At 40.7% G+C, this 18,436-nt stretch overlaps 1 protein-coding gene across 2 annotated transcripts in view; it reads right to left on the bottom strand.

Moving 5' to 3' along the window:
• recql4 (RecQ helicase-like 4) overlaps window positions 1-18,436 on the bottom strand; it is a 102,290-nt gene that overhangs the window by 39,405 nt on the left and 44,449 nt on the right. For both annotated transcript variants that reach the window (XM_073055083.1, XM_073055084.1), the window contains one exon: window positions 10,248-10,376. In XM_073055083.1, coding sequence (XP_072911184.1) covers window positions 10,248-10,376 — 129 coding nt within the window. The remainder of the gene's footprint in view (window positions 1-10,247; window positions 10,377-18,436) is intronic.

Here is an 18,436-nt window from a genome sequence, read left to right as displayed (position 1 = left end):
CAGCATCCAGTTAACCTACCTATGGGGGGTGGGAAGAGTGCATGCAAGGTAGCTAGCGGCTAACATAATGATTTACGGTGCCAGTGATCAGTGATCCAGGTTCAATTCCAAATGCTGTCTTTAAGGAGTCTGTATATTTTCCCCATTTCCTCCAGTTTGATTCCACATTCCAAAGACATACAGGTTAAGGTTAGTAAGTTGCGGGCATGCTATGTTGGTTCTGGAAGCAAGGTGATACTTTCAGGCTGCCCCAAGCACATCTTGGACTGTACACATGTGACAAAAAAAATCTAATCTTTACCAACCTGTCCATCTTTGGGATGTGGCAACAAACCAGGGCATTTGAAAAAAACACATACAGTCAGAAAGTGAATGTGTAAAGTTCACACAGACAGCTCAAAATGACAATTGATCCCATGTCTCTGGCACTGTGAAGTCGTGGTTTTATTAACTGTGCCATTGTACTGCCCAATCTTAACAGCTCCTGAGGTGGGATTGGCCAGCACTGCAGTTACTTCTCATTAAAGCCTCCATTTATAAAACCAAGCTGAAGGGAAGACAGCTGGGGTGTGCTGTGTAGCTAATATTTCAGTATTAGTTCAGTAATCTTGCAATTGTCTTCTCCAGGAAACAGAGTCCACCTCTGCACTTATGCTGCTGCTGTTAGTGGAACAAGTCAGACTCACATTCCCAGCCCTGCTGTTTTTCTTCCAATTAATCTAGTGTTCTGAAGTTACTAAATATAACAGTAGCAATAAGGTATTTTTAAAACAAGCCTGAGATGGCTATTGGCCAGTTGAAGATCAGTGAAGTTCGTGTGTAGTGTGATCACATTGCAGTGCGATGACGTGTGCAATTCACACATTAACCCATAATGAATTATTTAAATGAACAAGAATGCTTAATCAACCAAAAAATATATAAACATACATACAAGATTACTCAAATATTACAGAGGCAGTGGATACAACAGCACTGAGTTATGGTCTGTAGGGCGGGAAGGGTTGGAAAGAGAACTGCAGCAACTGGAAGCTGACACTCTCCATATTTCTGATTGAGGAAGTGAGACCATCTATTTCTCCCAGCACAGCCCGCTTACAAACTCCAGACTAATCTTTCAGAGCAAATCTACTACTTAACCTCATTCAGTCAGTGACGACACCAGGATTTAGTCCCTGAGCTTCCTGTGCTTTAGGAAATGGATTTTGAATTTAAAATAAACATAATTAATGAGACAGAAGTGTGTTTGAAACAATTGCACTTGAATAATAAACACAGGATTTTGGAAATCCACAGTAACACAAACAAACTGCTAGAGGAACTTCACAGGTCAGGCAGCATCGATGGAAGGGAATGAACAGCTGATGTTTCGGGCTGACAGCCCTATCAGGTGAGCTAGGGGTGTGTAAAGCTATTAAAGCGTCAGCTGCGAGATCAGGGTTCAATTCCTGCTGCCGTCTGTACACAGTCTGTACATTTTCCTCCTGGTGCTCCAGTTTCTTTTCACATTCCAAAGAACATAATAACATAAGCAATAGGAGCAGGAGTAGGTCACCCGACCCATCGAGCCTGCCCCGCCATTCGATAAGATCATGTCTGATCTGTCTGTAAACTCAGCTCCATCTACCTGCCTTTTCCCCATCACCCTTAATTCCCCTACTATGTAAAAACCCAACTAACTGTATCTTACATATATTTAGTGAAGAAGCCTCAACTGCTTCCCTGGGCAGAGAATTCCACAGATTCACCACTCTCTGGGAAAAAGTTTCTCCTTATCTCCATCCTAAATCTTCTCCCCTGAATCTTGAGGCAATGTCCCTTAGTTTTAGTCTCACCTAGCAATGGAAACAACTTTCCTACTTCTATCTTATCTATCCCTTTCAAAATTTTGTATGTTTCTATAAGATCCCCTCTCATTCTTCTGAATTCCAGAGAGTACAAACCCAGGCGACTCAACCTCTCCTAAGTTAACCCCTTCATCTCTGGAATCAACCTGGTGAACCTCCTCTGCACCGCCTCCAAAGCCAGTATATCCTTCCTCAAGTATGGAGACCAGAACTGCACGCAGTACTCCAGGTGCGGCCTCACCAGTACCCTGTATAGTTGCAGCATGACCTCCCTGCTCTTGAATTCAATCCCTCTAGCAATGAAGGCCAACATTCCGTTTCCCTTCTTATTAACTGTTGTACCTGCAAGCCAACTTTTTGCAATTCATGAACAAGCACTCCCAAATCCTTCTACACAACAGCATGCTGCAATCTTTCACCATTTATATAATAATCCGCTCTTCTATTATTCCTTCCAAAGTGGATGATCTCGCATTTACCAATGTTATATTCCATCTGCCAGACCTTGGCCCACGCACTTAACCTATCTATATCCCTCTGCAAACTCTCCACATCCTCTGTACAATTTGCTTTTCCACTCAGTTTAGTGTCATCAGCAAATTTTACTACGCTACACTCAGTCCCCTCTTCCAAATCATCACAGTGTAAATAATAAACAGCTGCGGGCCCAGCACACCCCACTCACCACTGACTGCCAACCAGAGAAACACCCATTTATACCAACTCTCTGCCTTCCATTGGTTAACCAATCCCCTATCCATACCAATACACTTCCTCCGATTCCATGCATCCGTATCTTATTTATAAGTCTCTTGTGCGGCACCTTATCGAACACCTTCTGGAAATCCAAGTATACGACATCCACCTGTTCCCCTCAATCCATTGCACTCATGTCCTCAAAGAACTCCAGTAAGTTTGTGAAACAGGACCTGCCCTTTCTGAATCCATGCTGCATCTGTCTAATGGAAACACTCCTTTCTAGATGCTTCACTATTTCTTCCTTAATGCCAGCTTCAAGCATTTTCCCGTCTACAGATGTTAAGCTAACTGGCCTATAGATGCCCATCTTTTGCCTACATCCTTTTTTAAAAAGTGGCGTGACATTTGCTGTCTTCCAGTCTGCTGGGACCATATAACCACATAACAATTACAGAATGGAAACAGGCCATCTCGGCCCTTCTAGTCCGTGCCGAACGCTTACTCTCACCTAATCCCACTGATCAGCACTCAGCTCGTAACCCTCCATTCCTTTCCTGTCCATATACCTATCCAATTTTTTTTTTAAATGACAATATTGAACCTGCCTCTACCACTTCTACTGGAAACTTGTTCCACACAGCTACTACTCACTGAGTAAAGTTCCCCCTCGTGTTACCCCTAAACTCTCAACTCATGTCCTCTTGTTTGAATCTCTCTTACTCTCAATGGAAAAAGCCTATCCACGTCAACTCGATCTATTTTAAATACTTCTATCAAGTCCCCCCTCAACCTTCTACACTCCAAAGAATAAAGACCTAACGTGTTCAACTTAGGTGCTGAAACCCAGATAACATTCTAGTAAATCTTCTCTGTACTCTCTCTATTTTGTTGACATCTTTCCTATAATTTGGTGACCAGAACTGTACACAATACTCCAAATTTGGTCTCACCAATGCCTTGTACAATTTTAACATTACATCCCAACTCCTATACTCAATGCTTTGATTTATAAAGGCCAGCATACCAAAAGCTTTCTTCACCACCCTATCCACATGAGATTCCACCTTCAGGGAACTATGTACCATTATTCCTAAGTGACTCTGTTCTACTGCATTCCCCAATGCCCTACCATTTACCATGTATGTCCTATTTTGATCAGTCCTACCAAAATGTAGCACCTCACACTTATCAGCATTAAACTCCATCTGCCATTTTTCAGCCCACTCTTCTAACTGGCCTGGCCTAAATCTCTCTGCAAGCTTTGAAAACCTACTTCATTATCCACAACGCCACCTATCTTAGTATCATCTGCATACTTACTAATCCAATTTACCACCCCATCATTCAGATTATTAATGTATATGACAAACAACATTGGACCCAGTACAGATCCCTGAGGCACACCACTAGTCACCAGCCTCCAATCTGACAAAGTTATCCACCACTACTCTCTGGCATCTCTCACCCAGCCACTGTTGAATTCATTTTACTACTTCAATATTAATACCTAACGATTGAACCTTCCTAACTAACCTTCCGTGTGGAACCTTGTCAAAGGCCTTACTGAAGTCCACATGGACAACATCCACTGCTTTACCCTCGTCAACTTTCCTCGTAACCTCTTCAAAAAATTCAATAAGATTTGTCAAACATGACCTTCCATGCACAAATCCATGCTGACCGTTCCTAATCAGACCCTGTCTATCCAGATAATTATATATACCATCTCTAAGAATACTTTCCATTAATTTACTCACCACTGACGTCAAACTTACAGACCGATAATTGCTAGGTTTACTCTTAGAACCCTTTTTAAACAATGGAACCACATGAGCAATACAGCAATCCTCCGGCACCATCCTCGTTTCTAATGACATTTGAAATATTTCTGTCAGAGCACCTGCTATTTCTACACTAACTTCCCTCAAGGTCCCAGTGAATATCCTGTCAGGACCCGGAGCCTTATCCACGTTTATATTCTTTAAAAGCGCCAGTACTTCCTCTTCTTTAATCACCATAGTTCCCATAACTACCCTACTTATTTCCCTTACCTTACACAATTCAACATCCTTCTCATTAGTGAATACCGATGAAAATAAATTGTTCAAAATCTCCTCCAACTCTTTTGGCTCCACACATAGCTGTCCCCTCTGATTTTCTAAGGGACTAATTTTATCCCTCACTATCCTTTTGCTATTAATATAACTGTAGAAACCCTTTTGATTTATTTTCACCTTACTTGCCAAAGCAACCTCATATCTTCTTTTAGCTTTTCTAATTTCTTTCTTAAGATTCTTTTTACATTCTTTATATTCCTCGAGCACCTCATTTACTCCATGCTGCCTATATTTATTGTAGATCTCTCTCTTTTTCTGAACCAAGTTTCCAATATCCCTTGAAAACCTTGGCTCTCTCCAACTTTTAACCTTTCCTTTCAACCTAACATGAACATTAAGATTCTGTACCATCAAAATTTCACCTTTAAATGACCTCCATTTCTCTATTACATCCTTCCCATAAAACAAATTGTCCCAATCCACTCCTTTCGCACCTCCTCAAAGTTAGCCTTTCTCCAATCAAAAATCTCAACCCTGGGTCCAGACCTATCCTTCTCCATAATTATATTTAAACTAATGGCATTGTGATCACTGGACCCAAATTGCTCCCCAACGCAATCTATATGTGGAAAATTAAAATCTCCCACAATCACAACCCTGTGCTTACTACAAATATCTGCTATCTCCTTGCAAATTTGCTCCTCCGATTCTCGCTCCCCATTAGGTGATCTATAATACACCCCAATGTGTTACTACGCCTTTCCCATTCCTCAATCACCCAAATATTCTCCCTAGACGAGCCCTCTAATCTATCCTGACAAAGCACCGCTATAATATTTTCTCTGACAAGCAATGCAACACCTTCCCCTCTTGCCCCTCCATTTCTATCAGACCTGAAGCAACAAAATCCAGGAATATTTAGTTGCCAATCACACCCCTCCTGCAACCATGTTTCACTAATAGCTACAACATCATATTTCCAGGTATCAATCCATGCTCTAAGCTCATCCACCTTTCTTACAATGCTCCTAGCATTAAAATAAATGCATTTAATAAATTCTCCACCTCTTACTCTCTTTTATCCCTAACGGTGCAAAGAACTTTACTATCTTCTTTTTCTTCCTTCTCCCCTACATCTTCGGTCTGAGCGCTCCCCTTCTCTATCACCTGCCTATCCTCCCTCACGCACTGTCTACAAGCTTTCTCTATTTGTGAATTAACCTCCTCTCTCCTAGTTTCTTCAATTTGATTCCCACCCCCCCCAACCATTCTAATTTAAAGTCTCCCCAGTAGCTTTAGCAAATCTCCCCGCCAGGATATTGGTCCCCCTAGGATTCAAGTGCAACCCGTCCTTTTTGTACAGGTCACTCCTGCCCCAAAAGAGGTCCCAATGATCCAAAAACTTGAATCCCTGCCCCTTGCTCCAATCCCTCAGCCACGCATTTAACCTCCACTTCATTCCATTCCTACTCTCACTGTCACGTGGCACAGGCAGTAATCCCGAGATTACTACCTTTGTGGTCCTTCTTCTCAACTCCCTTCCTAACACCCTATATTCTCCTTTCAGGACCTCTTCCCTACCTATGTCATTGGTACCTATATGTACCATGACCTCTGGCTCCTCACCCTTCCACTTCAGGATATCTTGGACACAATCAGAAACATCCCAGACCCTGGCACCAAGGAGGCAAACTACCATCCGGGTCTCCTGACTGCGTCCACAGAATCACCTATCTGACCCCCTAACTATCGAGTCCCCTATTACCACTGCCTTCCTCTTCCTTTCCCTACCCTTCTGAGCTACAGGGCCGGACTCTGTGCCAGAGGCACGTGACCTGCCTAGAGTCTAGAGAATTTTGGTAAATGATTACCAACTCGTCTACTATAATCTCCGTCAATTCCCTCACCACCCTGGGATGCACCCCATCAGAACCAGGGGACTTCGCTACCTTCAGGCATTACTATCTCTTTAGTGACAGTGATTTTATCGAGGTCCTCACCTCCCATTTTGTCCATAACATTGTTCTTTGGTATATTAGACGTGTCCTCCACCGTGTAGACTGACACAAAACAGTCATTCAATGCCTCAGCCATTTCCTTATCACCCAATATCAATTTCCCCTTCTCGTCTTCCAAGGGATCTACGTTGACTTTAGCCACCCTCTTCCGCTTTATATATTTGCTCTCTGTGCTAATTTACTTCCATACTCTACCTCCCCTTTCCTTATTTGTTGTTCTTTGTTGCTTTTTAAAGTTTTCCCAATCCTCTAGTCTCCCACTACTCTTCGCAACTTTGTACACATGAGCTTTTAATTTGATACTATCTTTTATTTCCTTAGTTATCCAAGGCTGGCTCTCCCCACACTTACAGTCCTTACTTTTGACTGGGATACACTTTTTTTGAGCACTGTGAAAAATCTCTGTGAAAGTATTCCACTGTTCCTCAACTGTCGTACCAATGGGAGCCTGTGCTCCCAATCCACATTAACCAACTCCTCCCTCATCTTGTTGTAGTCTTCCTTGTTCAAGCATAATACACTAGTTTTAGATCTATTTCATCCTCCATCTGTATGCGAAATTCAATCATACTATGATCATTCTTTCCAAGAGGATCCCTGACTGCAAGATCGTTAATTTACCTGTCTAATTGCACAGGACTAGATCTAAGATAGCATTTTCCCTTTAGGTTCACTAACATACTGCTCAAGAAAGCCATCACAGATGCATTCCATGAAGTCCTCCTCAAGACTTCCTTGACCAACCTGATTCACCCAATCTATGTGTAAGTTAAAATCCCCAAGACAACTGCCGTTCTGCTTTTACAAGCTTCAGTTATTTCTTGATTATGTAATCGCCTCTGCCACTGCAATATTTTTATTAGGTAGCCTGTTGACAATTCCCACCAGTGATTTTTTCCCTTTACTATTCTTAATCTCTATCCAAATGCACTCAACATTCTGCTCTGTAGATCTTGTATCGTCTCTCACAATTGCCCTGATCTCATCCTTAATTAAGAGCGCCACCCCACCTCCTTTGCGTTCCTGTCTATCTTTCCGTATTACCTGATACCCTTGGATATTTAATTCCAGTCATCTCCACTTTGCAACCAGGTTTCTGTAATGGCCACTAAATCATATGCCTTGGTACTGATCTGTGCCACAAGTTCGCTAACCTTGCTTCTAATACTACGGGCGTTTAGATAAAGTGCCCTTGTACTCACTGTCCTTTTAGAATCTAGTGACCCATGTGATTTTTGTGTTTTACTTTTATGCACTCTACTCTTACCTTATTCTTCACTAACTCTAGCTTTGGTCTCTGCATCACTTCCCTCTTCTTTTCTGTGTTGGTTCCCATTCCCCTGCCATATTAATTTAAAACTTCCCCAACAGCACCAACAAACAATCTCCCTAGGACATTGATCCGGGCCCTGCCCAGAAGCAGACCGTCTGGATGGTACTGGTCCCACCTCCCCCAGAAGTGGTTCCAATGCCCCAAGAATCTAAAACCCTCCCTGCTGCACCACTTCTCAAGCCACATATTCATTCCAGTTATCCCGCTATTCCAAATTTGGCTATCATGTGGCACCAGTAATAATCCTGAGATTATTACCTTTGAGGTCCTACTCTTTAATTTATCTCCTAGCTCCCTAAATTCAGCTTGTAGAACCCCATCCCACTTTCTTCCTATCTCTTTAGTATCTACGTGCACCACGACAAGCTGGCTGCTCACTCTCCCCTTTCAGAATGCCCTTCAGCCTCTCTGAGACATCTCTGACCCTTGTACCCGGGAGGCAACACACCATATGGGAGTCCCGTTTGCAGCCACAGAAACTCCTCTCTATTCCCCTTACCATGGAATCCCCTACCACAACTTCTCCACCACTCTTTTTCTTGCCCTCTTGCGCAGCAGAGCCACCCACGGTGCCATGATCCTGGCTACTGCTGCCTTCACCTGATGAGCCATCTCCCCCAACAGACTCCAAAGCGGTATATCTGTTTTGGAGGGAGATGACCACAGAAAACTCCTGTACTACTTTCCTGCTACTACTCTTCCTGTTGGTCACCCATTCCCTACCTTTCCTTAGATCCTTAAACTGCGGTGTGACCAACTCACTAAATGTGCTATCCACAACATTTTCAGGATCTCGGATATAGTTAGGGTTAGTGAGTTCTGAGCATTGGCAAGTGAAGAACTGCAAACCTTGCAAGCTGCCCAGCACAATCCTCATTGATTTGATTAAATGCAAACAATGCATTCCAGTGTTTCAACATACTTGTGACAAAATAAAGCCTTTTGCCTATAAGTCAAAAGGTAGTTTTATCAAAGCCTGTCGATGCTTTGGAAGGAGCTGAGGACAGATTCCCTCATCAGAATTTAACCAGTATCTTCATTAAATGATACAGCGTTTGCTGTAGTCTGGATTACTATTGCATAACTATTGAATGTAATATCCTGGCCACATTTAAACCAACACTAATCATCACACAAATACTGTCAGTCAGCCAGATTGTACAATTCAGAGTTAGGATTTTCCACATTTACACAAGGATCATAGGCATTATCTGGGAAGGAATTTACAGGGTAGGACTTGTACAATGAATGGAAGGGCCTTGGAGAATGTTTTGGAACAGAGGAACCAAGATGTACAAGTGCATAGTTCACTGAAAACAGCATCAGAGGTAGAAGGGGTAGTCTGGTACATTGGCCTTCATCAGTCTGGGCAATGAGAATAGGAGCTGGAAAATTATGTTGCAGCTGTACAAGACACTGATGAGGCTGCACTTGGATCACAGTGTACATTTTCAGTCTGTTATAGGTAAAATGTTATCAAAGCAGAAAGATGCTGAAAAGGGAGCTAGGGCTTTACTCTCTGGAGAGAAGGAGGATGAGAGGAGACATGATAGAGATATACAAGATATTAAGAGGAATAGATAGAGTGGACAGCCAGCGCCTCTTCCCCAGGGCACCACTGCTCAATACAAGAGGACATGGCTTTAAGGTAAGGGGAGGGAAGTTCAAGGGGTATATTAGAGGAAGGTTTTTTACTCAGAGAGTGGTTGGTGCATGGAATGCAATGCCTGAGTCAGTGATGGAGGCAGATACACTAGTGAAATTTAAGAGACTACTAGACAGGTATATGTTGGAATTTAAGGTGGAGGGGTATATGGGAGGCAGGGTTTAAGGGTTGGCACAACATTGTGGGCCGAAGGGCCTGTACTGTGCTGTAGTGTTCTATGTTCTAGATCTACCAGGATATTGTCTGGACTTGGGAGCCTAAGTTACAAGGAGAGGTTGAGTAGACCAGAACCTGGAACTTGGAAGACTGAGGGATGAACTGAAAGATTGTGAGGGACACAGGTAGGGTGACAGGACTTTCTTTTTCAAGAGAAAGTGGCAGGGTGCTAAACACAAGAGGGCATAGGTTTAAGATTAGAGGCAAGGGATTTAAAAGGGACATCAGGGCCAGCTTCTTCACGCAAAGGGTGGTGCCTATATGGAATGAGCTACCAGCAATAACAGTTGAGGCAGGTACATTAGCAATATTTAAAAGCCATTGAGATAAGTATAGGAGTTTAGAGGGCTATGGGCCAAACCTTGACTGCTTCCATGCCATATGACTCTATACCTCATTTAGATGACATACCTATAACATTTCCATCGTCTCCTAGACTGTACAAAGGTTCCACAGCTGGTGGAGCTTCTGACTGTTCAAATGAAGGACAAATGGTGTTCAAGATCACCTCAGCAGCTGGCTCCCCTGGAGCAGAGATACCTGCAATGAAAATATAACTTATACTCATGCCCGTGTCACAGCTTAATGACAAAGATTCTACATTATGCAAGAACTGAATATGCTGGAAACACACAGCAGGTCTGGTAGCACCTGTGGAAAGGGAGACAAGGTTAAAATGGAAACACAAGAGACTGCAGATGCTGGAATCTGGAGCAACAAACAGAACATTCCAGCACAGTACAGGCCCTTCAGACCACAATATCATGCTGACCCTTTAATCTACACTAGATAAAGCTAATCCTTCCCTCCTACCTATTCCTTCAAAAGTGTTGCTCCTCCAACTTGAGTGCGGACTCATCGCGGTAGTAGAGGAGGCCTTGGACTGACATGTCGGAGTGGGAATAGGAAGGAATTAAAACGGGTGGTCACTTTTTCTGGCAGATAGAATGTGGGTGCTCGGCAAAGTGGTCTCCCAATCTCCGTCAGGTCTCACCAATACACAGGAGGCCACACCAGGGCACCAGATACAGTCGATGACCCAAAAAGACACACAGGAGAAGTGTTGTCTCACCTGGAAGGACTGCTTGATATCTAACTATTTATATAAACCATTTTTTTATTGGTGTGGAATGCTGTTTCAAGAATACAGAATAATCACCTTTAATGTGAATGGGTTACAGAACCCAATCAAAAGGAGTAAGGCTATAGCTAAAATGAAGAGAGAAAAGCAAGAAATAATTTTTTAGCAAGAAACTCACCTTTCAAAGATTAAACATGAGAAGTTACGCAAAATGGGATTTAAAAATTGTTATTACTCTTCTTTTGAGAGGGGAAACACAAGGGGTGTTGCAATATTAATCTCAAATAAAGTAAATTTCTGGTTTTCCTCACAGATTACAGACAAAGAAGGGCATTATTTACTGGTGAAGGATTTTATTGATCATAAAGAAGTTACTCTACTGAATGTTTAGACCACCAGGAAATGATAACACAGCTGATTAAGAAGGTTTTTAATATGATAGCTATGGAAACATCTGGTGCGGTGATGTGGGGGGGGGGGGGAACTGGAATATTCAATTACATCCTTCCCTGGACTCCTCCAATAGAACAAAAAAGATAAACCAGAAACATTACATGTCAAGAAACTGCACAAAGAAATAGGCATGACAGATATATGGAGAGAGTTACATCCACTTGATAGATGGTTCACCTTTTTTTTTCACCCCCACTCTGTGTACTCGAGAATAGATTTTTTTAAATGTTTAGTTCAGAGAAACACAGGATTATAAAATGCGATATAGGGGTATGAGACATCTCTGACCACGCAGGGGTTTACTTAACATTACATTTAGACAACAAACCCAAAGGTACCTTGTGGAGACTTAATACCAGTCTTTTGAATGATCCCCTATGTTTAAAATAACTAAAGGAAGAATTTGAAGATTATATGATATATAATGATAATGGAATGGTGTCCCCAGCACTCTGTGGGATGCTGTTATTAGGGGTAAACTCATAAAGTGGTCAGCTCAGAAGAAAAAGGAAAAAGAGGAACAAATCAAGGATCTGATTGAAAAATTACAGTTTTTGAAGAGTAAGCATATGGAGTATAATGACAGTAATGTCTTGAATCAAATTTTGGATACAAAACAAATTCTAAATAATATTTATCAAAGTGAAGTTGAGAAGAGAGCCAAGTTTGTTAAACAAAATTTCTATGAGAATGGTCCCAAATCTATTAAATTATTTGCATGGAGAATATGTAAACAACAGGCTGAGAGATCTATACATAAGGTGAAAGACCCCCAGACTAACAAGATGCTTCATAAATTGGAAGACATTCAAAAATCTTTCGACATGTACTACACAATGTTATACGCTCAGCCCAAAGCTGCAGAGTTAGCAGACATATCTAATTTCTTAACGTCCTTAGATTTACCATCAGTAGGAACAGAGCAAAATAGATTAATAACTCAGGAGATAACAGAAGAAGAAATAGGTAAGGCTATATCAGCATTAAAAACAAATAAAATCTCAGGTGCTGATGGCTATCCAGCAGAATGGTACAAAACTTTCAAAGAGATAATAATACCAATACTTAAGAAATGTTTTAATTATGTTCTCGGAGGAGGGGAGACTCCATTATCCTGGAATCAATAAATAATTTCAGTAATTCCTAAAAGTGGTAAGGATTGGACTGAATGCAGTTCCTATAGGCCCATATCTGTTCTAAACATAGTTTATAGATTATTTGCATCAATATTAGTAAAAAGATTGGAAAATATAATTCCAGATCTAACTGACACAGATCAAACCGGTTTTGTAAAAAGTAGGCAAATCCAGGACAATGTGAGACGGGCCCTTCATCTCATTGACCATATGAGCAATGATAACCTGGAATCTGTCGTTATTAGCCTTGATGCTGAAAAGGCCTTTGACTCGGTACGATGGGAATATCTCTTCTTGGTACTTAAGCTGTTTGGGCTTTAATAATCAGGTAGTTGGATGTCTGAAATCTTTATATTCTTCCCCTACAGCCAGAATTAAAATAAATCGGAATTTATCTAAAACAATATTTCTTGAAAGGGGATGTCGACAAGAGTGCCCCCTAAGCCCCATGCTTTTCACTCTTTTTATCGAGCCATTGGCCCAGGCAATTAGAGAAGACAAGATTATAACAGGTGTACTGATCAGAGATACAGAATATAAGATTTGTTTATATGCGGTTGACATTCTCGTGACTCTTACCAATCCCAATGCAGGTTTGCCTCAATTATTATCCCTGCGGAAAGAATTCGGTTCCTACTCTGGCTATAAATTAAACTTACATAAAACCCAAACTTTAAATTTTAATTACGAACCACAAGAAAACATTTACAGAATGAGTAAATTCAAACGCAAAGGTAATATTATTAAATACCTAGGAGTGCAAATACCTGAAGACTTGTCTATTATCTACGAACATAATTATATTCCCATAACAGTTGATATTAAGGCAGACTTAAATAGATGGTCATTGCTGCCAATGAATATGTATAATCAAATAGAAGCCAGAAAGATGAATGTATTACCTAGATTGCTCCTTCATTTTCAACCATTGCCTGTTGAAGTACCTTTTAAGCAATTTAATGAATGGAAAAGAATGATTTCAACATTTATTTGGGGAAAACAGAAACCAAGAATTAGATTTCAGACATTACAGCTGCCTAAGGATAGAAGAGGATTTGCGGTGCCTTGCTTTGAAGACTTATAGAGCAGCAGAGCTGTGCAGTCTGGTCTGTTGGTGTGACCCTAATTGTGAGGCAAAGGGTAAGGATTTAGAACAAAGTCTAATAAATATCCCTCTCCAATCTTTACTGGGGGATAAAACACTCCCAAAGAAGCATTTAAATAAACTGACTAAGTGGACAACAGTCCCTCTAAACATCTGGTATGAAGAATTTAAAGACCCAAAATTGGAAAGAAATGTAAGAATACTACATTGGGTGGCACGTGACACAGAATTCCTTCCAGCACAATTGGATGGTAGATTTACACATTGGACAAGTAAGGGAATCACCTCATACTGTGCAATGTCCTCCATTAAGGGTTTGGAGTCCTTTCAGCAACTCACAGAAACATATCACTTAGAGAAACAACACTTCTTTACATATATTCAACTAAGACAATATTTTAATGATAATATTAAAACAGACTTAACCCTTTCCCTCCAATATTAAAACTATTGGAGAGAAAGGGTTAAGTCTGATTAATATATTCATTGATGTGTATAAAGGTAATATTAAAAAGAAACTGATAACCAGGATTTACTCGATTTTACAATCTAACAGGGGTCTCTCCACAATGTATGTTAAATCAAAATGGGAGAAAGAAGCCAACATAAAACTGAGAGATTGGCTAAACATATGCAAAACACATTCGACTACTTCAAGCTCAGGCCTGTGGAGGGAATTCACCTGGAAGAATACCTTAAGATTTTTCAAAACGCCAAAAATAAAGAAGTTACAAAGTAACAGACCTGAACAAGGTCAATGTTGGAGAATGTGTGATAATATGTTGGCTGATCATTTTCATATTTTCTGGGAGTGTCCAAAGATTTTATCTTATTGCTTAGATGTAGTAACAGAGATAAGGTCAATAATCAGCCCAGAGATTAATTTTGACTTTAACGTTATTTATTTGGGTAATGTACCAAATGGGCTCAAAAAACATGAAAGATATTTGTTACAAATACTACTAGCAGCCAGTAAGAAAGCGATTACCAGGAAATGGCTATGCAAAGAGTCTCCTACGGTCCTGGAATGGATAGAAATAGTTCAAGAAATTTATGTTATGGAGCAATTGACTTTCTCACTGAGACATGCTACTAAAAATCTGAAAGATACTGGGAAAATTGGACATTTTATTTGAGCCTGAAATGACTTCTTCACTGTACATTTATTTGGTTTGAAGAACTTTGTTTTATTTTTTCTTATGAGGGAACCTGCAGAATGGTCTTTAAAGTTATGGATCTTAAAGTCCCCTGAGACTCTGAAGGACAATTATGGACGTAAGAGTTTGGTTAACCTTGATACAGCAATGTAACCCATTTCGCTATTCATTTTTTTCTATTATAAGATATGGATTTTACTTCACCTATGATGACCCTGTCTGTTTGTTTTTAATCCTGTTTGTTCTGTTATTGGCAAAGCAATAAAAATAAAGTTTAAAAAAAGAAAGCAAAATGGCTGAGCTTATGGGAGACAATCATCAAAAGCGTAGAAACTAATTCATCAATATTACTAACTTATCCAGGCTGCAGCATGAAGACTATTGCTAAAATAGCTAGTCAGAGGAAGGAGTTATCCTTCCCGAAACCTTTCCTAGTCAGGAGTTTAACAGATTACTTACAATTTGCTTTGATTGGCATAGTTCCAATAATACTCTAGCACTTAGCGCTCTTGAGCTTCCACAAGTAGTGGGCAACAGTTTTAGTATTTACTACCTGCCATGTGAAACTTTGATGCCTCATATCATGTAACATCTCTCGTCCACAATCTCTGCTAGCAAGCAACAGAACAGTCTCAGATGTTTTAGAATATCATGACCTGCTATTTTCGTCAAATACCACACGCCTTCTTTGGCTGAAAATAGTTGCCATTCTAATCCTGCAATTCCTCACTCAATAGCACTCTGCTCATACTTTATGAGAAAGACTGCAGTGTTACAAGAAATGCCTTGCCACGTTTCTCTTTCACATTGGCTGGATAGATTGAATATTTCTTTAGGTACTTTGTCCACTTCATAAATCAAAAGGGATGTGCCTGGAGAAATGGAAAACAAGGACACTTTTCTGTAACTTGCACAATTCAGCACAGTGAACCAGCAAGCAATGTTTGCTGAACTGAAGTGGGTAAGATTACAAAGTATAGTATTCAGCTTGAACCAGCAAAGAGGTTAAAAGACTCAAAATTTTTAAAACAAGAATTCACCAGATTTATATAATTAAATTAGGTTCATTAAAATAAATTTATTAGCTTTAGGACAATTAGCTTTGATTAATGATTAATAAAAATATTTTAATTTGCTTTATTACAGCAAATGTACATTTTCAGCACACAGCAGAGCTGATACAACACTTGATGAAAGTTGAAAGAAACTACACTATGCAGGTATCATGTTTATAATACTTGTATACTTCTATTAGGAGAATAACGTTCAATAGTTTTAAGTCACTGAACAGAGTCATCCTTTTAAATATTGCTCTGGAATATCAACTTATTGCTCTTGGAGCCCTTAGACAATGATGTTTTGTCATTTCATTTTATTTTCTTACTTAGTCTGACTTCAGTGGGTGGAAAGATGTTAGAGTTTATTATTAAGGATGAGGTTTCAGGGCATTTAGTAAACTGTCTGAGTAGCCTCCAAACTGATGGCATGAACATCAATTTCTCGAATTTCCGGTAATGACCCACCATTCCCCATTTCCCTGTCTCACCTTATCTCCTCACCTACCGGTCACCTCCCTCTGGTGCTCCGCTCCCTTCCCTTTCATCCATGGCTTTCTATCCTCTCCTGTCAGATTCCCCTTTCTCCAGCCCTTATTTCTTTCACCAATCGACTTCCCAATTCTCTGCTTCACCACCTCACCTTCCTGGTTTATCTGGGTAGAAAGCTTACCGCTGACATGCTCCCCACATGTTCTTCCAATCACCTTAAAACTGTTCCCCCTTTTATTGCCCAGTTCTGCCCAACAATCTGGAGGAACTCGGGCAAAAGAAATGAGGGTTTCAACCCCAAATGTTGACAATTCCCTTCCCTGCCTCACATAGATGCTGCTTGACCCACTGAATTCCTCCAGCAGACTGTTAACAGTTCAGGTTTGCTGAGTGTATCTAACATCTTATGCTTTAAATTTAGATTTTATTTCTGCACCTGTCTTGTCTTAATATTCTAGATTTGGGTCAATTTTAACTGTTTCAGCCTGACAAGAAATATGCTCCTAATTTTTCATTTGAATGCTATCAGCATAGTGGGGTGTGTCAGGAATGGACAGGAGGAGGAGTATAGGAAACTGATACAGGACTTTGTGATATGGTGCAACTCAAACTACCTGCGTCTCAATATCACCAAGACCAAGGAGATGGTGGTGGACTTTAGGAGATCTAGGCCTCATATGGAGCCAGTGATCATTAATGGAGAATGTGTGGAGCAGGTTAAGACCTACAAGTATCTGGGAGTACAGTTAGACGAGAAGCTAGACTGGACTGCCAACACAGATGCCTTGTGCAGGAAGGCACAGAGTCGACTGTACTTCCTAAGAAGGTTGGCGTCATTCAATGTCTGTAGTGAGATGCTGAAGATGTTCTATAGGTCAGTTGTGGAGAGCGCCCTCTTCTTTGTGGTGGCGTGTTGGGGAGGAAGCATTAAGAAGAGGGACGCCTCACGTCTTAATAAGCTGGTAAGGAAGGCGGGCTCTGTCGTGGGCAAAGTACTGGAGGGTTTAACATCGGTAGCTGAGCGAAGGGCGCTGAGTAGGCTACGGTCAATTATGGAAAACTCTGAACATCCTCTACATAGCACCATCCAGAGACAGAGAAGCAGTTTCAGCGACAGGTTACTATCGATGCAATGCTCCTCAGACAGGATGAAGAGATCAATACTCCCCAATGCCATTAGGCTTTACAATTCAACCGCCAGGACTTAAGAACTTTTTAAAAGCTATTACTAATGCTTTTTGAGATAGTGATTTAGATGCATATCATATTTTTTACTGAGTTAAGTTTTGTATGTAATTAGTTTTGCTACAACAAGTGTATGGGACATTGGAAAAAAAAAGTTGAATTTCCCCATGGGGATGAATAAAGTATCTATCTATCTATCTATCTATCATACAAGCTGATCCAAATGTATTTTATATCATCTCCCTGACAATACATGAAGAATTACAACACAAAGACCAGAAACAGAAGTGGATTGGTGGGAAATTGGGAGATTTCCAGAATGTCCCCATAAAACGTTCAGTAGCAGAATTCCTGTGGGATTTGTATAACCAGTCTGGCTGTGAATCCTACTGAATCCACTTTTCAGAAGGATGACAGGGAACCTCATAGAAACTTCAGGCCTACAAGTTTGCAAACTTGTGGGCCTGAAGATAGGCAAGTCCTTTGGTTGTGACAGAATGCATCCCAGACTACTGAAAGAAATGGCAGAAGTTATAGTAGAGCCTTTGGTGATGATTTACCAAAATTCTCTGGACTCTGGGCATGTCCTGGTGGATTGGAAGATGGCGAATGTCACGCCATGGTTTAAAAAGGATGTAAGTAAAAGGCAGGTAACTATAGGCCAGTTCGTTTAACATCTGTAGTTGGGAAAATGCTTGAAGTTATCATTAAAGAAATAGCGAGGCACCTGGAAAGAAATGAATCCATCAGGCAGACAAAGCATGGATTCAGCAAAGGCAGGTCCTGGTTAACAAACTTATGGGAGTTCTTTGAGGATATAATGAGGGCAGTGGATAGAGGGGAACAGATGGACGTTACTTACTTGGATTTCCAGAAAGCATTCGATAAGGTGCCACATAGAAGACTTATCCAGAAGTTATGGATGCATAAAGTTGG

Source organism: Hemitrygon akajei, chromosome 8, assembly GCF_048418815.1.
Source record: "Hemitrygon akajei chromosome 8, sHemAka1.3, whole genome shotgun sequence".
In the NCBI taxonomy this organism is placed as follows: Eukaryota; Metazoa; Chordata; class Chondrichthyes; order Myliobatiformes; family Dasyatidae; genus Hemitrygon; species Hemitrygon akajei.
This window is presented reverse-complemented; position numbering and strand designations above follow the sequence as displayed.